Source organism: Rutilus rutilus (genome assembly GCF_951802725.1).
Source record: "Rutilus rutilus genome assembly, chromosome: 10".
NCBI lineage: Eukaryota > Metazoa > Chordata > Actinopteri > Cypriniformes > Leuciscidae > Rutilus > Rutilus rutilus.
This window is the reverse complement of record NC_140215.1, coordinates 39,953,392-39,978,186: the sequence shown is the minus strand read 5'-3', so window position 1 is coordinate 39,978,186 and position 24,795 is coordinate 39,953,392. Positions and strand designations below refer to the sequence as shown.

The window sequence follows — 24,795 nt, the reverse complement described above, 5'->3', positions numbered from 1 at the left end:
ACTCGAGACATCAGATTGTCACGAGCATCACATATTGCCGCACTAGCATCCTCTACCCCAGATACAGCTCTGACAAGGATTGCAAACACTGGTCTCATACCACCGCCTATACATCTTGAGAACAGATTTGAAGTACTAAGGAATGTAAATGAGGAATCCCCAAATGTGATGAATGTGATCGAACACAGACTGAATGGGCCAGTAGCTAACACTTATTTGCTAACTGGCGCTCAAGGTCGAGCAGACAGCGGCACTCAGCTCAGATCGCAGCCGAGCCCAGGACTCTGATAGTGGGGGACTCCATAATCAGAAACATTAGCAGCAGGGATACAACTACGTGCTGCCTTCCACAAGCAACAACTTCTGATGTAAACAGGGAACTTCAGAACATTCTGATGAAACATAAGACTGCAAATCGACTCATAATTCATGTGGGGAAGAATGATATTCATAAAGAGCAGTCAGAACTCCTTAAGAAGGATTTCCATGAACTTTTTGAAACACTTAAAAGACTGAAAGTTCAAACATTCATCAGTGGACCTCTCCCAGCAAGAGGAACAAACAGGTTTTCACGGTTACTTGGGCTTAATACGTGGCTGCAAAAAACCTGCAATATAAAAGCAGTAAACTTCATTGACAATTTCAATCTTTTCTGGAGTCAGAGACAACTGTTTCATCGGGATGGCCATCACCCAAACAAACTTGGTTCAAGAGTGTTAAAGGACAATATCTGCTTCTCCCTCAGTCATCCTTCTGCAGTTTGTGCCTATCCACTCAATCTGAACGGCACACACACACACCTGGACACAGTACGAATGACCACAGGACTTCACATCAGCAGCAAAATGGACATGATAACACCACTCCGCCACAACAACCTCTACTCACGGACTCAATCTCTGCTGAACCCTGCCCACAGAGCACACCACAGACAGACATATCAGACCTGCTCCAAGATTCAGCACCCAAGGACGACTTCCTGGAAAACAGCCAGGGAAGCCAGGACAGCATATTACAGCCTCCGAAGACACCAGAGCAACAGCCCCTTTCACCAGACACTTTTTCCCTCTCTCCAGCATCGCCACATCTGTGCTTCTCACAGAAAATGGAAGAACTGGTGTATGCTGGAACCAGACTATCCCACTCTTTTGCTGCAAGCCCCCAGATACCAACTAAAAAAAGACAGGCACCACTACCACCAAAGCCTGCGGGCCCAGCTCGCCCTCCCCCTCCTCCTGTGAGAGCTCTTCGGCCTCTGCCACAACGCCAGGGCCCACACCCTCCTCCATCTGCTCGAGGTGAACCGAAAACAACTGATACCAGCTCTCAGTGATATGTGTCGGGTCCCCGTTTTTATAACAGTAACTTTCTCAAATGTTTACAGAACAAGCGGGAACCCAGTGTGCCTGTATCTTTCTCTATTGCTGTTCTATTACAAGATAGAAAGTCTAAGGCCTTCAATAGCCGTACAGCAAACCTAACTAATCTGGTGCCTATTACACGTCAAACTAATATTGCCCGGGGGAAAAGTAAGTCTGTTAAGTTAGCACTCTTTAACATCCGCTCACTTCTAGTCAAAGACTTAATAACCACAAACAATCTGGATTTTATGCTTCTGAATGAAACCTGGCTAGAAGACGGCTGCAGTGCAACAGTCCTCAATGAAGCAGCCCCTCCTAACTTTACTTTTATGAGTGTCTGCAGAGCTGTTAAGAGAGGTGGGGGTCTAGCTGCTCTTTTTAAAGACATCTATCAATGTAAGCAAATATCATTTGGGAATTACCCGTCTTTCGAATATCTGGGTATTGTGTTAAAAGGTGCTCCACGCATTTTACTTATCATTATTTACAGGCCTCCAAAATACTCTCCAGCCTTTGCTGAGGACTTTACAGAACTGTTATCAACAATTACCTCAGAGTTTGACTGTTTTGCCATTGCTGGAGATTTTAACATCCATATAGATAGTGCAGAGAACAATATGGCAAAAGAAATCAAAAGTGTTTTAAAAACTTTTGATCTGACTCAGCATATACATGGACCCACACACAATCGTGGACACACTCTAGATTTACTTATCAGTAAGGGTCTAAACATTTCATCAATTGTTATTAAGGATGTAGCACTGTCTGATCATTTCTGTATTTTCTTTGATATATTGATCTCTCCTGCCACTGAAGCGAGATCTGTGTCTGTCAAGAAGAGATGCTTAAGTGAGTGTACACTAGTGTACTATTTATGAAGGCTATATCCTTAACACCAAGCATATCTGCAGACTCTGTTGATTTTCTCCTTGATTCTTTTAACTCAAAAGTTAAAAGTGTAATTGATGAAATTGCTCCTGTGAAAGTCAGGAAGAAGAGTGGCAGACAAAAAGCACCTTGGAGAAACTCAACAGCAGTGCAAAATATGAAAAGACAATGCAGAAAAGTAGAGCGCATGTGGCGGAAGACAAAACTTGTAGTCCATTATAACATCTACAAAGACAGCCTTCATGCTTTCAATATGGAACTAGGCAAAGCTAGACAGACTTTCTTCTCAAATATTATAAACAGTAATTTAAACAACACACGCACTCTTTTTGCTACTGTAGAGAGACTGACAAACCCCCCAAGCCAGATTCCCAGTGAAATGCTCTCAGACAGCAAGTGCAGTGAGTTTGCTTCTTTCTTCTCTGAGAAAATCAATAATATCAGAAAGGTGATCAGCACATCCTTGAGTTGCACTGGGGTCAGACAGATCAAACCACCTGAGAAAGTAGCTACTATGTCTGACTTCAAAGAAATTGATGGCAAAATTTTGGAAGAAACCGTACAGCACCTTAAAACATCAACCTGTGCTCTTGACACACTTCCCACATCATTTTTCAAAAGTGTTTTAAACAGTCTAGAAGCAGATCTTCTAAAAGTGGTAAATGCTTCACTTCTCTCTGGGAGTTTTCTAAACTCCCTGAAAACTGCAGTTGTCAAGCCCCTCCTGAAAAAGAGCAATCTGGATAAGAACATATTAAGCAACTATAGGCCGATCTCAAATCTTCCTTTTATAGGCAAGATCATTGAAAAAGTTGTCTTCAATCAGCTGAACAAATTCTTATGCTCGAATGGATACTTTGACAATTTTCAATCTGGTTTCCGACCGCACCACAGCACAGAGACAGCGCTCATAAAGATAATAAACGATATTCGCCTAAATACTGATTCAGGCAAATTATCAGTGCTGGTACTACTCGACCTCAGTGCTGCATTTGACACTGTCGATCATAACATACTTCTGGACAGGCTGGAAAACTGGGTGGGGATTTCTGGGATGGTCCTAAAATGGTTCAGGTCATACTTAGATGGGAGAGGTTATTATGTGAGTATAGGAGACCATAAGTCTGAGTGGACATCCATGACATGCGGAGTACCTCAAGGCTCAATTCTTGCACCACTCCTGTTCAACCTGTATATGCTCCCAATGAGCCAAATAATGAGAAAGAACCAAATCTCTTACCACAGCTATGCAGACGACACACAGCTCTACTTAGCCCTATCGCCCAACGATTACAGCCCCATTGACTCCCTGTGCCAATGCATTGATGAAGTCAACAGTTGGATGTGTCAAAACTTTCTTCAGTTAAACAAAGACAAAACTGAAGTCATTGCGTTTGGAAACAAAGATGAAGTTCTCAAGGTGAACGCATACCTTCACTCTAGGGGTCAAACAACTAAACATCAAGTCAGGAATCTTGGTGTGACACTAGAGTCAGACCTTAGTTTCAGTAGTCATGTCAAAGCAATAACTAAATCAGCATACTATCATCTGAAAAATATTGCAAGAATAAGATGCTTTGTTTCCAGACAAGACTTAGAGAAACTTGTGCATTCATCACCAGCAGGGTGGATTATTGTAATGGACTCCTCACTGGCCTTCCCAAAAAGACCATAAGACAGTTGCAGCTCATACAGAACGCTGCCGCCAGGATTCTGAGCAGAACCAGAAAATATGAACATATCACACCAGTCCTCAGGTCTTTACACTGGCTCCCGGTTAAATTTAGGATTGATTTTAAAGTATTATTACTGGTATATAAATCATTCAATGGCCTAGGACCTCAATACATTGCAGATATGCTCACTGAATATAAACCCAACAGATCACTCAGATCATTAGGATCATATCAGCTTGAAATACCAAGGGTTCACTCTAAACATGGCGAGTCTGCTTTTAGCTATTATGCCAGCCGCAGCTGGAACCAGCTTCCAGAGGAGATCAGATGTGCTTCTACTGTAGTCACTTTCAAATCCAGACTCAAAACACATCTGTTTAGCTATGCATTTAATGAATGAGCACTGTGCCAATGCTCGTCCGGCTGTTTGTACTGTACTGTATTTTATTTTTATAAACTGTTTTAATTATTCTTATTTCTTTTTATTATTTTAATTTCTTCTATGTAAAGCACTTTGAATTGCCATTGTGTATGAAATGTGCTATATAAATAAACTTGCCTTGCCTTGCCTAAAATGTGTCAGACGAGGCCCTACTGTCACATACTGTACATGCAAATTCACACACTCGCTATAAATCAATAAAGCGTAAATGGTTTTCATATATATATATATAAGTTGATAGGATGTGTTCAAAAAGAGAAAAAAATTCCTTTCACGATATGTCACATGGTATGTTTCACACATCGCCTTCCGTTTTCATCTAAATGGTGTTACTGTTAGATAACGATAAGATAAGAAAAGACCAGAGCTGCCCACCTAAATAAGCCTAAGCAGGAGCATTAAAATTCTGCATTAAATAAGAAATTATTAATAGAAAATCATAATGCATAAATGTGATTGCCTTTTTTGACTTGTGGTAGTGTACTGAGGCCGTTTCCCAGCTAACACAGTACGTTGTGACGACGTCGACAGTTAATCATCATTTGGTCAGCGAGACATTACTTTATGACAACGTTGTGAGGACATCGGGGTAAAGAATCTTGGCTAACGTTCCAGAAACGTTGTGTGCACATCCTGAAAAGATGTTGCTAGTTTATCCCAAGGAGAACGTTGTAGAGACGTGGTCGACTGGTCTCCATTTTCATTTTTTTTTCTTTTTTTCGTATTCGCATTTATGAGGAAAAAACAATGTTACGGACGTGACAGTTCTCCGTTACGGACGTGACCGCTCTGAAAGCGGCACTAAAAGACTGCTTTAAAACTTTCACAGAGACCTCAAACAGAAAGCACAAAGCCTTAAAGTGAATTTCATTTTGTATTAATTGTAATTAATTTCATATTCATCTGTCATTCATCTTATGATAAACAAATTATCATTATTAGTATTATTCTATGTTTAAGTTTGAAATAAACAGAGAACATACGTCCATCCTTTGGCAAGAGTAGTAGTCACAATCTCAACCTGTAGCTAATGTATTTGGGGGGATATAATATTCATAAACTGGTTTCCACAAAGAACCCATTTGAGGCACAAGCTTCTGAAATGTTATGACCATGTTAAAAGTAAAAAAAAAAACACAATTGTTCACTTTTTAGACATGTTACTTTTGTGATTAGTAATTAATTGGTTAATCTTTCTTAGTTCACAAGTAGTTCTCAATGAGGACATATTTCTTTAGTAATAATCAAATACCTACCAAGGAACTACCTTTGTACTAAATTAGCTATTACTTAGTTAATATTGCTTCCATATTAGTTAATAGTATTAAGTTTGGTGTTAATGCAGAACTACCTATTACTTCCTGCATAGCTACTTGTTAACCCAGGTGAAAATAAAGTGTACTTGAGTGCACTAAAAAAACACTTAAATACAAGAAAGTACATTTGTAGTACATTCTTATTTTTTGTGCTAAAGAAAAGTGTAAAAATTATACACTATAAATACACTAATTAAAAGTATATTTTTACTTAAGTAGTACTTAAGTGTAATTGCGAAAGTATACTAAATAACATTGATATTTTAAATGTATTTTTAGTGCATAGAAATAAGATATACTATTGAAAAAATACACAGAAGTGTTTTATTAGTGTATTTCTTACAAGTACATTTTTAACGCATTAAAAATAGTTCATTGTTTGTGCACTTTTAGATAGCTATCATAAGTTTAAATTAAATTGATTTTACTTAAAATATATTCAAAATGTAATAGTCAAAAATAAAATTTTCCCAAAAGTGCTATTTAAGTACACTTTATAAAAATAAACTAAATATTTCTAATTCTTAAATTGATTTTAAGTGTATTCAGATGAAGTACTCCCAGGTGAAAAAGACGTAGTATTAACCCTCTGGGCTTCTTCGTAAATGCGTCACACTTAGCTTCCTCCTGGTCAAAAACGGGCGAAGCCTTAAAATTTAACTTTATTTTTTCCCAGGATAACCAATCAAATATATTTTTGTTCTATAATATTTTCTGATTATTTTTTTAGAATTTTTAGAGTTTTTTATGATACTTTGCATTAATTATATAATTTTTATGAGCTATTTTTTCCATTAGAATTAATATATATATATATATTATTTTTTTATTATTTTTTTTTTTTTCAATAAATGCAACATTTCACATCAAAATAGAGTGCAGGCCTTAAAAAAAAAAAATCCAAGTGAGAAGAGCGCCATCTAGTGGCTTTAAAATATATAAATATGTGTCATGTCCTATAACCGCCTATAGGCTGCCTATAGCTTTTTCATTTATTTTATTCCCATTCGGTAAGAAAAAAATTAATTACTAAGCAACCACTGAATGGAACAACACAAATTATATATCATTTTAAAGCTTAGGATCTCAGCTTTTTAATGCATCTAATTACATTTATTAACTCCTAAAGAGTGCTGAGTAATCCCTCTTAAACCGAGTGTACCGCCAGCAGGTGCCACCTAGCTGCGAAAATATTCATTACCATATTTTTCAAAAATCTTGCCTTGATTAACACAAAGTTGATGTCATTTGAAAGCTTAGAGTCTGAACTTTACAGTGAATGTATCCACTTTGAAAAACTCATAAGTATTGCTGAGTTATTTGCTGATAAATATAATTTCTTTTTTTTCATAATCTATAAAATAATGTACTGCAATGTGTCAAAAACATCATACAGCTCATGAAACATTCACAGATCATTGAAAATGGCACTTCATTTTTTACATTTTTTTATTCTTCATGGAGAAAAAATTGCCCATGAGGGGGTGTCAAAGACTATACAAAAAGGCTATCTCTTTTACAAATGCTGTAACTTTTGATTCCTTTGTCCAAAAATTATAAAAAATTTTATCCAGATGCAGCTAACATGTAGGGGGACTTCACTAAAAAAGAATTTTCCTCCTACCTTATTTCCTTCCTGAGTTATTCCATGACAAATAAGAAAGATATGCAAAATCATAATAAAAATTATATATATATATTGTCTTTTATCCGCAGTTTCTCTGCAGGACAATGTCCAAATGTAATGTAATTTATATTTTCAAAAAATTTAAAAAGAGTTCTTTCAAACGATACCTACCTTTTGACTCTCCTTGCTATAGTTTTGGAGTTATTATGAGTATATAATTTTTATATAGTTTGGAGCAAAATTTGCTGTTTCAGTCTTACCAGTTAATTTCTGTGTGTGTGTGTGTTTGTGTGTGTGGGTGTGTGTGTGTGGGGGGGAGGGTGTCTTATTTGCACTCTTGATGTTCTCTTACGAGAGGTTCTCTCGTATTGCGTAAGCTAGCTTACGCTGCGGGAAAGTCTCCTTTCTCGAGATACTGAAGCCAAAAATTATCCTTAATTTTTTAAATCTTGTCAACGCAGTGCGGCAGCCTGCAGACCTAGGGCAAGCGACTCGCGTGCCCATTGGCTGCTCTGCGGCAACTGCAGCAGCCTATCGCTGAGCCCTGGGCGTGACGTCACGTCCAATGAGCGCGCTTGGCGCGCTCAATGCGTCACAGCCCGTCATTAGGGGTGTGGCTTAGCGTATATAAGCAAGGCTCAGAGGCTGCTTCGCTGATTTCTGTCTCTTCAGCGAAGCTCTTCGCATCGCATCTCTGAGGAAGCCACCGTCGAAGCAAGCGACCAGCACGCCGAGGATTTCAGCCTGAGGACGCCGGCCGCTTCGCCGCCTTCAGCCTTCCCTGCCTGCTGCGCTATCCGGCATATATATCCTTTACTCGCTCTGTGTTTGTGTGTTTTGTGTGTTCGCCCCGCGACACACTTGCATCTAAAAGAGTGCGAGGCGTTGTTGCAAATGCCTCGCTCATCCTGTGGCTCGTGCAGAGCCGCGCTCAGCGACGAGACCGCCACGTGGTGTGCGCTCTCTGCCTGGGCTTCGACCACGCAGCCCGCGCTCTCTCCGAGGGCGGCTGCGAACAGTGTGAGGAGTTACCGATGTCGACCCTACGGGCTCGACTCGCTAAAACTGAAGAACCTCCGCCTTCTCCGGCCACTTCTTCCGGGCCACGTAAAAAGAAACGTCGCTCTCAAAGGCCGCCTGAACTTGACGCTACAGCTGAGTGCTCGCCGGAACCTCTCCCGCGAGCCTTGCTCTCTCCTTCTCCCCCACCTTTCACCGACGCGCAGCGGCCGGCTTCTGCCCGCACTGCCGTCGTCCTGGGAGATGATGCAGATGACGCCGCTGACAGCTGCTCTCTGCTTGCGTCTGACAGCGAGGAGTGGTCGGGCTCTCACCGCTCCGCCCCCTCGACTTTGGAGTCTGCCAGATCCCGCGCTAGTGTCGACGCGGAGCTTCTCCACCTCCTCACTCAAGCGGTCGAGAGAATGGGACTGGATTGGTCCCCACCCAAGGAGCCGGCGCCCAATCGCCTCGACGGGTGCTTTTTACCTAGCCGCCGCCCTGCGCCTGCCTCTAGGTCAGCACCCTTCCTGCCTGAGCTCCACGCTGAGCTCTCTAAATCCTGGAACGCGCCGTTCTCCGCCAGACTCCGCTCGCCAGTCTCCTCGGCTCTCTCCCAAGTGGACGGGGCCGCGGAGAACGGCTATAACGGTATCCCCGCCGTTGAGGAGGCTGTGGCAACGCACCTTTGCCCGCCGTCTGCTAGATGGTGCTCAAAGTCTGCCCTGCCGTCTAAAGCCTGCAGGACCACCTCAGCAATCGCCGGCCACGCTTTCACCGCCTCCGGCCAGGCTGCTTCCGCCCTGCACTCGATGGCCATTCTCCAGATCCTTCAAGCCGACCTCCTCCGTGAACTGGACGAGAAGGGCTCGGATCAATCTGTTTTAACAGATCTGCGCAGCGCTCCGTGCTACCAAGACCGCTGCACAAGCCATCGGCAGATCTATGGCCGCGCTCACCGTCATCGACAGACATCTTTGGCTGACGCTCGCGGATATGAGTGAGTCAGAGCGCGCTGTATTTCTCAACGCACCACTCTCGCCCACCGGCCTCTTCGGCCCTGCGGTCAGCGGGATAGTGGATCGCTTTTCTGAAGTGCAGAAGGCGTCGCAGGCTATGAACCTCTTCCTGCCCCGCCGATCGAGCCCAGCCACAGGCCGCCCTCTAACTCAGCCTCCTGTGCGCAGCTCTACTCAGCGCTCTTCCCGGCCTCCCAGCACTTCGCAGCGACGCCAGGGCGGCCGCCCTAGGTCGCGCTCGACCAGCCGTCACAGACCGCCGCCCCCCCGGGGCCCGCGGCCCAAGATCGCGTTGAAGCCCGAGCCCGCGAAGTCCTCCTAGCGAGCACGCGCACCCACTTTCAGACACCATAATCCCCACGCCGCTCTCGCGCCTGGGGTATTTGACAGCAGATCGCGCTCCATCTTCCGAGATCGAGCTAGTGAGTTTGGAAACAGCGCACCTGCTTCAAGCAGAAATAGCGAAGCTGCTGCGAAAAGGGGCCATAGAACAGGTTCATCCTTCCTTGAGCGAGTCAGGCTTTTACAGCCGTTACTTCCTCGTTCCCAAGAAGGACGGAGCATTAAGACCTATTTTAGATCTGAGACATCTGAACAAGGCTCTCATGAGACGGCCGTTCAAGATGATTACAACCAGACAGATCCTTGCGCAGATCCGCCCAGGAGACTGGTTTATCTCTCTCGATCTGAAAGACGCGTATTTCCAGATCCAGATAACCCCCCGTCACAGGCCATTCTTGAGATTCGCCTTCGACGGTCGAGCTTATCAATACACAGTCCTGCCGTTCGGCCTGTCTTTAGCACCCCGTACATTTACGAAATGCATAGACACGGCTCTCGCTCCCCTGAGAAGTCAGGGAATGCGAATTCTGAACTATCTGGACACACATCTGGACAATAAGAACACTTATGCACGCATGCTGTTTGTTGACTTCAGCTCAGCATTCAACACTGTCATCCCAACTAAGTTAATAGCCAAACTTGGAGACCTGGGCTTCAACACCTCCATGTGCAACTGGATTTTGGACTTCTTGACCAACAGACCCCAGAATGTTCGATCAGGCTCCAACTGCTCCACATCCATCACACTCAACACTGGTGTACCACAGGGCTGTGTGCTAAGCCCGTTCCTCTACTCCCTCTTCACCTCCGACTGCAAGCCTGTGTACGGATCTAATTCCATCGTCAAGTTTGCGGACGACACTACGGTGATTGGTCTCATCAGCAACAACGATGAGACTGCCTATAGGGAGGAGATCAAGCACCTGGCCACATGGTGCACCGAAAATAACCAGCTCCTCAACACCACCAAAACGAAGGAGCTCATCGTGGACTTCAGGAAAGTGTCAAGAGGCACACACGACACCATCCACATCAATGGAATGGCTGTTGAGCGTGTCTCCAGTTTCAAGTTCCTGGGGACCCACATCTCGGCGGACATGACCTGGACAACCAACACCTCCAGCCTGGTCAAGAAGGCTCACCAGCGCCTTTTCTTCCTGAGGACACTGAGGAAGAATCAGCTTTCCTCCACTATCCTGGTGAACTTCTATCGCTGTGCAATAGAAAGCATCCTGACCAACTGTGCTACAGTGTGGTATGGGAGCTGTTCTGTTGCAGAGCGCAAGGCACTGCAGCGGGTGGTGAAAACCGCCCAGCGCATCACTGGGACTCCACTACCTGCCATCGAGCACATCCAGAGGAAACGCTGTCTGCATCGAGCTCGCAGCATCCTTAAGGACTCCTCTCACCCAGCCCACAGACTGTTTTCTCTCCTGCCTTCCGGCAGGCGTTTCAGGTGCCTCCGGACCAGGACCAGCAGACTAAAGAACAGTTTTTTCCCCAGAGCTGTCTCTTTATTAAACTCTAACCCTCATTGATCCCACTCCCCTTATATACTGATTGACTCTCCTCTCCCTCCTCACACCTGCCTCCATTTTGTTATTTGCAATACTATAATGTTCATTTGCACTGCTGACTGTTATTACAGTAACAACTGTTTACATATGCATCTTGCACTACTACCTTGACTGGAATATGCTCAATTTGCACTGCCGACTGTTTATTTACAGTACCGACTGTTTATATATACATTGCAATATCGTACCTTAACTGTAATATGCAATTACTTTCCACTGCACTCACTCGGATAGCTTCTGTCCAAACTTTATTTGCACTACTTTAAATCCATTGTTATACTGCTCATTAGCCTAACTTATACATATATCTATTTGTAAAATTCTGTTTATAGTAATATCCATCTGTATATTATGCTCACATTCTGTTTATAGTAACAGCCATCTGTATATATATTCATAGTACATATCTATCTGTAAAATTATGTTTATAGTAACAGCCATCTGTATATTATATTCAGTACATATCTATCTGTAAACATTCTGTTTATAGTAATAGCCATCTGTATATTATTATATTCAGTACATATCTAGCTGTAAATTCTGTTCACAGTAATAGTTATCTGTATATTATATTCATAGGACAATCTATCTGTAAATTTTTGTTTATAATAGTATTCAACTCTATATTTATTCAGTACATATCCATGTTCTGCACTTATGAACCACTGTATATCCTGCACTTGCTGCTATTGCACTTCTGGTTAGACCTAAACTGCATTTCGTTGCCTTGTACCTGTACTTGTGTAATGACAATAAAGTTGAATCTAATCTAATCTAATCTAATCTGGATGACTGGCTTGTTCTAGCGCAGTCAGAGACAGAACTTGTGTCTCACAGAACAGCGCTTCTCAGCCATCTGGAAGGTCTGGGTCTAGCGGTCAATTGGACCAAGAGCTCGCTCTCGCCCCGTCAGTCAATTTCCTTTCTCGGAATAGAACTGGACTCGGTGGCGATGACGGCCAGATTGTCGGAGCAGCGCGCGCGCCGCATCCGGCGCCTCGCCGCATCCTTCAAAGAAGGCAATCGGGTTCCTCTGAAAGCATTTCAGCGCATCCTGGGGCATATGGCCTCAGCTGCAGCAGTGCTTCAGCTGGGTTTACTGCGCATGCGCCCGCTTCAACGCTGGCTGAGAGTGCGCGTATCCCACCGAGCCTGGGCGACCGGCGGCTCGCTAATCAGAGTGACTCAGGGCTGTGTCTCAGCCCTGCAGCCCTGGCTAGCAGCCGAATGGTATCACACTGGAGTGATTATGGGAGTGATTTCACACCGGAAAGTTGTCTCAACAGACGCGTCCAACCTAGGTTGGGGAGCGCTCTTCGAAGGCAGACCGGTCTATGGCCGCTGGTCAGACCAGGAGAATCTCCTACACATAAACTGTCTAGAGATGCTCGCGGTCGAGAAAGCGCTCATGCACTTCCTCCCATTCCTCCATGGTCACCATGTTCTAGTCCGCACGGACAACACATCAGTAGTGGCCTATGTGAACCGCCATGGCGGTGTCAGATCAAAGAAGCTCTGCGCCCTGACGGAACGCCTCCTCGTATGGGCTCAGCACTCTCTGCGCTCTCTTAAGAGCATCGCATGTGCCTGGCCATCTGAACGAGGGCCCCGACAGACTGTCCAGGGACAACGTTCCCCCTGGGGAGTGGTCTCTACACCCCCAAACAGTCCAGTCGCTGTGGCGCCGCTTCGGCAGAGCGAAAGTCGACTTCTTTGCGTCAAAAGACAACGCACACTGCCCAATATTCTTTTCAAAGAGCGAGGACGCGCTGGCCCAGACATGGCCCAGCGGCCCGCTATATGCTTTTCCCCCGGTCTCTCTGCTGCCTCAGGTCATCGAGAGAGCCAGGAAAGCGCGCCACACAGTGCTCCTCATAGCCCCGTTCTGGGAGAACCAAGCTTGGTTCCCGGAACTCATACAATTGGCAGATTCAGCCCCTTGGCCGATCCCGGTGCGGAGAGACCTTCTCTCTCAAGCCCAAGGCTCGATTTGGCATCCCCACCCAGAGCGCTGGTCTCTGCATGCGTGGAGCCTCAACAATTACATGCTGATCTACCAGAAGGGGTGATGAACACGATCATACAATCTAGAGCTCCCTCCACGAGGCGGCTCTACACGTCTAAATGGTCGGTGTTTAACAAATGGTGCACTGCCAGAGGGCTCGATCCACAGACATGTGGGGTCTCGCTAGTATTGTGCTTCCTTCAAGAGCTACTGGACGCGGGCAGGTCCCCTTCCACGCTCAAAGTCTATGTCGCGGCCATTTCAGCGCTCTCTGTCTCAGAGCCGGGCCGCGCATTAGGAAGGAACGAGTTTGTCATCCGCTTCCTTAGAGGAGCGAGGAGGATGAACCCCCCGCGACCTCCTTCGGTTCCTATGTGGGATCTTTCACTGGTCTTAGACGCCCTGAAAGCACATCCCTTTGAACCCCTGGAAACTGTGGATATGAAATACCTAACGCTCAAAACCGTTTTTCTGATAGCACTGTCTTCAGTAAAACGTGTGGGAGACCTTCACGCGTTATCCACTAACGCTGCGTGCCTCGAGTTCGGTCCCAATGACTCTAAAGTTATTCTCAGACCGAGGCATGGGTACGTCCCCAAAATTTTGGGCACTCCCTTCAGAGCGCAGGTCATTTCCCTTTCAGCCCTGCTGAATGCTAGCTGCGAGGCAGATAGTAATCTCCTCTGCCCAGTTAGGGCGCTGAGAAGCTATATTTCGCGCTCCGCCGCCTTCAGGCGTTCAGAGCAGCTCTTTGTTGCGTTCGGTGGGCGCACCAAGGGTCTCGCCGCCTCGAAACACACCCTATCCAGATGGATAGTTGACGCTATCGCGGCTGCTTACGCATCTAAAAACCTGCAGTGCCCTTTGGGCATTCGAGCGCACTCCACCAGAGGCATGGCCTCATCGTGGGCGTGGTCCAGCGGGATTCCCATTCATGACATTTGTGCAGCGACAGGCTGGGCCTCCCCCTCCACATTTGTTAGGTTTTACAACCTGGAAGTTCCCGCCTTGCAGGCTAAAGTGTTATCAGTATAAGTTTCGCGTAGCCAGCCCACTGTCTGTGCGCGGGCTACGTTGTTTGATTTAGCTCTACTGGTTGAGCTGCACTACGTGGGAAGTGTCAGTCTGGACCGGCTGTGCCGCTCCTTGCCCCATAATATGTGCTTGTGTACTGTGGTATCTTGGCCGCCCAGCTCCGCTTCGCGTTCCCCGGGCTTTCCCTGGGACTCATTCAGGATGCTGGGCGCGCGCACGGCGTTGACAAGGGTGTTCCCGCAGCGTAAGCTAGCTTACGCAATACGAGAGAACCTCTCGTAAGAGAACGTACTCGGTTACCGACGTAACCTCTGTTCTCTCTAGAGAGGGAACGAGTATTGCGTAACCCGCCGTGCTCTCGCCACGAGCTCATTTCGCTTCATGCGACAGAAACCAGCGAAGCAGCCTCTGAGCCTTGCTTATATACGCTAAGCCACACCCCTAATGACGGGCTGTGACGCATTGAGCGCGCCAAGCGCGCTCATTGGACGTGACGTCACGCCCAGGGCTCAGCGATAGGCTGCTGCAGTTGCCGCAGAGCAGCCAATGGGCACGCGAGTCGCTTGCCCTAGGTCTGCAGGCTGCCGCACTGCGTTGACAAGATTTAAAAAATTAAGGATAATTTTTGGCTTCAGTATCTCGAGAAAGGAGACTTTCCCGCAGCGTAAGCTAGCTTACGCAATACTCGTTCCCTCTCTAGAGAGAACAGAGGTTACGTCAGTAACCGAGTACGTTTTAGAGTGTCACCCCTTCATTGCTGTGCACTTTTTTTCTGCACAGTGGCTGATCTGTAGCTTGTACCACCAAAAGTTTCTCTGAGTTTTCGTATTTTGTCGCATTTCCCATTCATTTCCTATGTCGGTCATTTTTGACCGGGAGGAAGCTAAGTGTGACTATTTTTTTTACGACCCTTTAACATATCCGAATCATGTCCATGATTTTTTTGTGTGTTCACATAGCTAATACAACAAAAAAATTCAAAATGTATACGTTTTCGGTCATTTTTGACCGAAGAAGCCCAGAGGGTTAAATGTATTAAAAATATACTTGAAATACAAATAGTATAATACATTTGTATTACCAACATGCTTATTTGAAGTGCATAAAAAATACATTGAATTGTATTTTAATATATTTAAAAAATATATACTAGAAAACATTGGTAATAAATATATGCTTAATATTATACTTTAAATAAATATGCTAAACACAAGCATACTTTTAATATATTTCTAACAAATGCACTCCAAGTACATTGGAAATAAATATATGATTAATTATACTTTCAATAAATATGCTAAACACAAGCATACTTTTAATATATTTCTAACAAATGCACTCCAAGTACATTGGTAATAAATATATGATTAATTATACTTTCAATAAATATGCTAAACACAAGCATACTTTTAATATATTTCTAAAAAGTGCACAAGTAGATTGGTAATAAATATGCTTAGTTAAATTTTTAAGAAATAGGCTATGCTAACACAATCATACCATTTGTGTGAATTTTTAGTGTATTTAAAGAAAACATACTTATGTTGCTCTTACTTAAAGTACATTTGTGTAACTTGTGTAAGAACATAGCTAAATGATTAAGCTTTTAGTGTGTTTAAAGTACTTTAAACACTTAGGCCTACTGCAATATATTTGTAATATTTATCATTTTACCATTTTAATATTTTAGATTTTTTGTATAATGTACCAACTTCTAATGTATTATAAACATTTGTCAACTATTATTAAGCATTGCAATAAGCACTTAAAATGAATGTTGTTCACTTTTACTTGTTTGTAGGCTATATTTGTAAAGGGCTAGGCTGTTGTCCATTACATATGTTTTTACTACTGAAATTCCCACAAGGATATCAACATCATATTATTTTAAATGCATCATAGATACATTTTCCAAAGACGTTTTATGTTGTCCAAAAATATGTTGTACTTGTTTAAATTAGAAAAACACGAATAACACACGTGACTAATCCTGATTGGTTCCAGAGCCGTTGAACGTCTGTGATTGGTTCTTGTGATAATAATGAGCTCACACCTCACTCAGAGCTTGCTGTGCGTTCCTTGAATGTGATTAGATTTCTAATAATTCAGAGATTAGAAGTCTAAATTTAAACTGGAGCGATCGTGTTTCTTTAGAGGACTTGGAGGAAACCACGCGATTCATATGGATTAGGTGATGTTTTTTTGCGATTAACTTTTTCAAACGTGAACAGTTTTGGTGGATCGTTCATCAGAGGGATATAAGTTAAATCTCTCAGGTTTCATTAGCCTACGATATCTCAGTTTTTCTTTCGAAGATTAACGGAATTCTTAAATGTTTTGCAACTACTTAATGAGTGATCATGACAGTATTTTGATTTTTATTTATTTTTTCTAACGTTAATAGAAAACGTAACTAATAGTGTTGTTTTAATTTTTTTCCCCATCTTCAAGTTTGCATGACGTGTGACATTTGGAACCTCATTATGTTTCTAGGTAAGATTTGTATTACATTTACGTTTACTTTGCCAGTCGTATTTTTGACTCGGTGTAACAGCACGTCTTTTTCAGTTCAGCTACATTCAATTTGACCAATCAGAGCCAAGCTTTTCAAGTCGAAGTCGAATCAGACTCGAAGAGATGAAGATACTGCTATCAGAAGTTACTGGTAAGTTTTAGTTGCTGTTTGCATAAATAAATAGCTCACTGTTTAGTTTTTGTCCTAGTTTTTTCCAACATTTTTTCCTAGTTTCCTAGTCTAGCCTAATTTGTGCTCATTCATGTAAAAATCTGTTTATTTAATTGTTTTTTTTGGGACAGCTGCAAGTCACTTGTCCTGGCTTACAATATTTTGCACTACTTCTAATTTCCTTAACTCTTTGAAGAGTGTATGTGTTTCGGTAAGTAACTTCTTTTTTTTTCTTTTTTTTTCTCAAAGTCAAAGGGGGCTGACTAAAACAAGATTAGCATTTGTTGTACATTATAATTATTATTCTTGTTGGCTGGGTATACTTTTTCAGTTAAACAGTTAGCCTAAATTGCCCTTTTTTGCTGTGATACAGTGACATACCATGTAGACTTCACAGTTGTTCAAGAGCTATTTTATTAACTCCTTTTCTGAATTACATTAACATTTTATATTAAATGTCTACTGTTAAAATGTGAACTAAGCATTACATTCCATGTTAAAGAATTCCATTTTTACCAGGTGAAAAGACTTACTATTAAATGTAATAAATATGTACTTAAGTATGTTTTTAGTACAAAACAAATATACTTTAATGCATTTATAACACATTTAACAGTATGTCTTTTTCACCTTGTATGTACAACATAGGGAAACGTCAAAACATCATACTGTGTTGTAATAAAAAATATCTAGGTTACGACCTCTGTTCCCTGAGGGAATGAGACACTGCATTGATGACGCTATGGGGAACGCCCTTCATGTGAACCGGTGTTTGAAAAGCTGTACAATCACAGCAATAGAATTTGACTGGCGACAGCCTATGACACTACTAGTGCGACTCAGAATAATTAAAGAGGCGCCTAGAGAACATCGTTCCCCAATAGCATCATCGAAGCAGTGCAAGTTCCCTTTTGAAAGGGAACAGTTACTTTTTTAACAGAGGTTAATTTTGCTTTAATATAAAAATAAACTCATCTTTTTCCCCTTTCATAGACACTGTGATCAAACAATTTCCAACACGTCTGAGGTGCGAGCACTGATTCGAAGGAAATGCAACAATGAGGCAAACTCAAAGACCAATCAGTAACAGTACTGTAACTGTTTGCAGCTATTAATGACTGCACTTTATTGACTAGTTAGGTTTATTGAAGGTAGTTTTTTTGTTGTTGTTTATAATACCTCTGCAGATCACTGTATTTTATGTTAATGTTTTTTTTTTTTTTACAGTTTACATATGCTGCTGTACTGATGTAGCCTGGGTGCCAGCCCGAACCCCGCCCACAAATTTTTTTGGTCGGGAAGTTCGGTCTGGACTCGCTCCGTTGAGGAGCTATTATGCCCGAACAAAAATTGTTCGGACCAATCAAATTGTCAGGACGGGCTTTATACGATGATGGACAGATGAGCAACGGTAACGTAATCATCCACGTCACCAAAGAGCGCTTGATTTGAATTAGTTTACAACAAAGACGACTGCTGCTGGAGAATTGAGATTTCACGAGTTCACATTTACAAATAAGTCAGATAGAATAATGCGTATATAAGATTTCACACAAATAAGTCGATAGAATAAATGCGTATATGACGTGCTGTCCGAGGAGAGAGCTGTGGGCTCGGTAGCCATACTCCCCCGTATTCCTGGTTGTGAGAGAACAAGACAAGAGTGAGGATTCGGGGTGGTGGAGGGATGCTGAAAAACTGTCAAGGAGTGTTAGGTAAGTTGACAGAGTGAATATGCTTCCTCATGCTGATAGATAGGGTAACGTTAGACATGGTATTGTTTGATGACAAGTTGATATTGGATTGATTATTTGTACGTGCTCCTCCCGAACTTTGTTTATGAAACATCATGTGTAGATTCCGCCATCGCGTCTGTTATAGAAGATATCCACAGTGCATTCATTTTAAAAGAGGAACAGAGAGCCGCGACATTTTGTTGGTTGAAAATATGAATGAAGAACATGCGTCATTTACTCCGTTGCTCTGATTGGTTATAGGTCTATCCAATTGAGTGCAGAGGTTTTTTTTTTCCTGGTTCGGTTGAGACACACCCCATAATCAAATCTCTATGGAGCAGTATCAGACTCACATTCTGACTAGAATCTGAGTATGACGACGTCAGGCTAGTACTGATGTACACTGGGTAATACATTAAAGTTTACTAGCTTTGAAAGTGTGTGTTTTATACAAATATTTTTTTACTGTGTGTTTTAATACACCATTAACATATTTAATTATGTTTTATAAAGGTACTGTTAACATAGTTTAAACATATTTGAAATTATTTACAATATAAAAAATATGTGAGCAATACATAAATATGATTTGTATATATTATATATTCTTACATTTTAAATAATTTATAAGTGTATTTAAAAATGCATTAAAGATGGGTTCAATTGTACTAAAAGGGGTAATAAAATAAATTAAATCTGAAATAGTATGTTAAAAGCATATTTTAGTTAATCTTCAGTGTGTCTCAAAATAGCACAGTTGAGTACACTAAGATGATCTTAAGTTTATCTTAAGAAGTACTAAAGATAAGCTCTTAGGCCCGGTTTCACAGACAGGGCTTAGACTAAGCCAAGATTAGACCATATATCAATTAGGACATTTATGTAATTTTTATAAACATGCTTAGAAAAAAACATTACCGATGTGCATCTTAAAACTAAAAAGGCACTGATATATTTTTAAGATCAGTCAGTGCAAGTTTATTTCAGTGGAAACAGCTCAGACTTACATTTTAGTCTAGGACTAGTCTTAAGCCCTGTCTGTGAAACCAGGGGTTAGTATATTAAGTACAAAATAAGTGCGCGAAAATAGAGCACTTTAAGTACATTATGGAAGTGTACTAATTAAGTGTACTAAGTGCACTTAAATAAAATGTATTTTAGTATACTTTTTTTCACCTGGGAACTACGGACCATTATTCTAAAGTGTTACCGTGCTGTTGAATGACTGGTGTCATAAATATTTCTAATATTTTAAAACCCGACGCAGCACAAACGAAAATTGTACCGGCACAAACCAGCACAAACGAAACACAAATGAACAAGCCTATTTTGGGTGAATTTGGAGCATGTGGGGGGGGCTGAGTGACCTCAGAATGACCAAAAAATATTATTTTAATATCTAAAAAACCGAAGCAGCACAAACAAAACTTTTTACAGCACAAACCGGCACTGTAAGCTGTTAAAAGTATTCAGAAAACTTAAGACACTACACAAATTTTAAATGCATTTTTTTTATTGGTTATTTTATTTTAATACAAAATGAAGCATCAGTCACACGTAGCTTACAGCCAGAGTAGTGACAGTAGCCTACATTACATATCATAGTACATTGGTGATTATATAAAGACCAAATGTCAATAGCACAAATCTAAATGAAACATTCCCATATCTAAAGAAAAGAACACTGACAGCTGCGGCCCTGTGCGAGCACAAACGAACCGGACAGGTTTGTAGACGAGACGAGATTTTGTGATGTCTAAAGAATGGAATCATTTATGATGGTCCTTTCTACGGCACAAAACAGCACAAATCGAGCACAAACAAAAAGCACCGGTTTGGGGCGATTTGGGCGGCATGGGGTGGAGAGTGACGTCACTGTCCCGAATCCAATGTGTTATTTCTAAGGAGGGGGAAAAGATACAATGTTCATCGTAACGGCACAAATCGAGCACAAACGAATGACACCGGTTTGGAGCGATTTGAAGGACATGGGGTGGAGAGTGACGTCACACAACCCCAAAAATTATGTTCAATATCTCAAACACCAAACCAGCACAAACGTTCGTTTTTGCGGCACAAATCAGCACAAACACAGCACAAACGAATGGCATAGTTTTGGAAATTATTTTGTTTTATGGGGTGCCAACTTCACGGAGGTCTCGGACACGTATGGTAACCCTCATTCCCCGATCAGGCTAAATCCATTTTTAAATTCCCACCAAGTTACCTCCCCGTACAAGCAATGCAGCACACAGTAAAACACAGAACAACAGGGAAACCGTCACATGTTCCTCCTAATTAACCCAGGCTTAACACTCACTCATAAACAGAATTTTATACTTATATCTGTGAACTAAGATTTTTAAGTAAAGATTTCAAACTCTCTGTCAGAACATACAACAGTCAGAATTCAAATCCAGAATATTCCAGTTCATAGTTTATCAATTACTTGAAAACATGCTTTGTCTTTATTAATCAAATATATGGACAACACAACACAAAAATGCACTTAGGTACAAATACATTTTTTTTTACTGAAAAGATTTCTGCAATGAAAACAGAACTTTTGCTGTCTTTCCTTATTTGAGACCACATGACACATGACTGACTTTAAATGGCAACTAGAAGCAATATAGCAATAACAATATAATTTTTTTTTATTTCCCTCTCTCTCTCTCTCTCTCTCTCTCTCTCTCTCTCTCTCTCTCTCTCTCCATATTAATAAAAGTTGGAAGAAAGTAATTTCCATTGTTTTCTATTTTTTTAAAACATTTTTTTTTTTCAAAGAATGAAAGACTTATTACAACTGATATTATCAGCCTAAAAGTGTAAATGAACTACATAATTTTGTGAGCTTTAGAGAAGTCAACTCAGCAACAACGTTTTATACTGTGTTGATACAATAAGCATTTACATGTTGAACAGACCTGAAGAAGCTACTGTACATTAAGCTACTGATATGACTGGAGTCTTCATCTCATGAGAGATCACATCATTTATTTTAATCAGTTAACTTTTTTTGCTGTAGTAAACAAGTTCACTTTTAATAAGAACTTGTTAGGGGCGAAATTGTTCATCTGGGGGAAGTTATGAAACTGAGGGCTGGTTTAATTAATGCAAAAAAACCTAGAAAAGTTAAATAAAATAATACAAAAATATTTGCATACAATAAACTTTAAAATTGTATTTGTTTTTGTTTACTGTATTTCACTCAGATTAAAAAGATGTAATAACATTTATGATTTTTGTTCATATTTCCAGATTTAAAAAATCAATACTGTAAAGGCTGAAGATCATTAAAGGGCATTTCAAAAAGTTGCCATGTTTTAATGTGACCTTCATGTAACAAAAAGACTTAATAAAATAGTTTCAATTAAAAAAAGTGGATGAAGCTGAAGAAACACCCATGTTCCACATTTCTTTCATCATCAGTTGAATGGACGGACATACTGAACTAGGAAACACCTTTATGTATTTTTTTACCTAAACCTGCAGTTTATGGATTGACTTATTTTAAAATGACCTCCTCACAGATCCACTGAAAAACATCATTACATGGATAATCAGCCAATCCTGGCTTATCATTTAGAGCACAATCTTCATCCGTTCCATCATGACTATCTGGCTCTCCAGACGCCCAGAGCCTGAAATTAAAGATCAGCATTTGCTTTCTGTGTGATATGATACCGACTGTGAGGATCATTTATTAGACAATAATCAGTTGAATTCAGTGATTTCTCACCCAGAGGTCAGTGTGCTGTTATCAACCCATTTCCATGTGTTCTCCACATCACGGTCAGTCAGACCAGTCCAGACGTTAACATTAGCAGATATTTTCTTAACAAAACCCTGAGAAAGTGAAACAATAACACATTTAGATCTTAAAGAGAATTAACAATTTTCTTCCTATAAACTGTCATCCAGTCAGAAAATGAGTTTACTCACTTGTTCTTCTTTGTTGTTTATGATGATCAGATCGGCTCCTCTCTCTGTACAGTATCTTCTGCTCTCAGTCCAGTTCTTCTTCTCAGAGGAAATGAAGTAAAGACTGGATTCATAGAAAATCCATCGATCTGTAAACACAACCAGTTTAGGTTTAAGCACTTTATTCCCATCACACTGATCTACAAACTTATTTTTAACCGGTTTCACCTAAATAAGGTGGGGGTTGTCATAAGTGTATTGTGATTGTCAAAACATTTTACTAACTAAACTGAATTTTATTAGGTTTAGTGACAACATGTTACAATGTTTACATGGTACAATTTCTGGTAAGCTATGCTTTTTTATTATTATAGCTTGACACAAATTTCACGATTTCAATTAAATAAAATTCTTGTGATTTGATTTAATATTGACTCATTTGGAAATATTAGGTACACAAGATAGGCGTTAATTTTTCTCAAAAAAAAAAAAAAAAAAAAACTCACCTAATGCTGTAAACATCCAGAGAGCCCTATCAGCTGGTAGTATTATTTAAGGATGAAAATAACTCAAATTAAATATAATGCGTTTTTTTTATTATAATAACAATTTTTGTAAAAGTAAAATAAAATATGTCAAGTAAAAATATAATAAATATGTAATATAGTACACATATTTAGCAAAATACTCTCTATAGCTCTTTTTTTCTAGCCAACTAACGTGCTATAGCCACTGATCTATATATAATGATCAGTGGCTATAGCCTATATTATGTTCATTAAATGGCTTTCCTGAGGTAAATGTGACATAATTGTTCTCCAGCTGTTTTATTGACCCCTTTCCACGGATGAAAAACACTGATTGATCGATATCATGTATGAGGAATATACATTTTGGTAAGTTGTACTGTATCTTTCAACAGTGTTTGTGTTTATTTACTATTAGCTAGTAGAGATGATCGGTTCACGTGCCGCTAGCGATCTGTCATGTCACATTTACAAGTGCCAAAATGGTATTTATTGTTTGAATTTCGTAATAAAATTGAAAGAATCTGAGAGCTGAGGTTTTTTTTTTATATCATAAGTAACCTGCTTCGCGATTTTTCTGTGTGTTAGAAAATGGATGTGTGGCATGAGAACGTGTGAGAAGTGTCAATCGCGTGATTCTCACAGTGAATGCGTGAGAGTTGGCAGCTCTGAATGCATCCTGTAAAAACGAAACAACCAAGTTTAGTTTTTAATATACTTTGTTTACCCTTTACACCAAGACTTTTTGACAGTTCATTTTTCTCCTTATTTAACTGGTCTCTGTGTTTAATCAGCTCAAGGTTACTTGATGATAATCCATCTCTCTCTTTTGTCAATTGCATGTTCCTGGTAAGAAGCTCATCTCTCTCTTCTGTGAGGTTGGAGATCTTGGTTTGTTGCTGGTGTGATTCTTCAGTGTAGTTAGTGCTCTTGGTCTTGATGTGGACACACAGCACTATGACCGCAGTCAGCAGAAGAACACACAGCAGAGCCAAACACACGAGAGCTGCTCTGGAGCTTCTGTTCCTCACAGTATCACTTCCTGAACACCACAGATATGAAGATCAACACTAATTGCTCATATTACTCAAATGTGTGTGTTATAATGAAATTAATCTCAGTACCTGTGTGTTGAGGTGTTCGGGAGTTCTCTGTTTCTGTCCTGACATCAGAACTGTTTATAGGATCCGCATTAGCATAGATATTCTCTTCATCTACTCTGTCCATGCCATCTTTCCTGGGAATGTTCATATTGCCATAAGACATATTCAGTCTGCTGAAGTAGATGTGAGATTATTAGAAGTTGTTTCTTCAAGTGGATTGCACTGCTCTGAACTTCTGCTTTTGAGCTTTACATTCAGCAGACACAACCACTGTCGTCAAGATCATGTGATATCCAGATGGGGGGCTAAAAAAACCCCCTCTTTGCTGACTATTGACAAACATTTTTTTTTTTTTTTTCACTTGTGCATTTATGTCTTGTGTTTAGATGTATGTATATGACGTTGTCCATATACTTCATTAACATGAGCCTGTTATCATACTGAAGTTAATAGACCTGCACAGCTACTAGAACTCGTTTCACCATATAATTAGAGATCAACTGAAATCATTTGGATCTTGACTGTTTGACAT

The 24,795-nt window shown here is 41.0% G+C and overlaps 1 protein-coding gene across 1 annotated transcript in view; it reads right to left on the bottom strand.

Moving 5' to 3' along the window:
* LOC311298334 (uncharacterized protein) overlaps window positions 1-24,503 on the bottom strand; it is a 28,534-nt gene extending 4,031 nt beyond the window's left edge. Inside the window, exons 1-5 of the mRNA XM_084421158.1 lie at window positions 24,285-24,503; window positions 23,888-24,202; window positions 22,655-22,782; window positions 22,452-22,558; window positions 20,937-22,353 (exon numbers count right to left, since the gene is read on the bottom strand). Of these exons, the coding sequence (XP_084277284.1) occupies window positions 22,218-22,353; window positions 22,452-22,558; window positions 22,655-22,782; window positions 23,888-24,202; window positions 24,285-24,426 (828 nt within the window). The 5' untranslated portion in view covers window positions 24,427-24,503 and the 3' untranslated portion in view covers window positions 20,937-22,217. The remainder of the gene's footprint in view (window positions 1-20,936; window positions 22,354-22,451; window positions 22,559-22,654; window positions 22,783-23,887; window positions 24,203-24,284) is intronic.
* Between the last annotated feature and the right edge of the window lie 292 nt (window positions 24,504-24,795).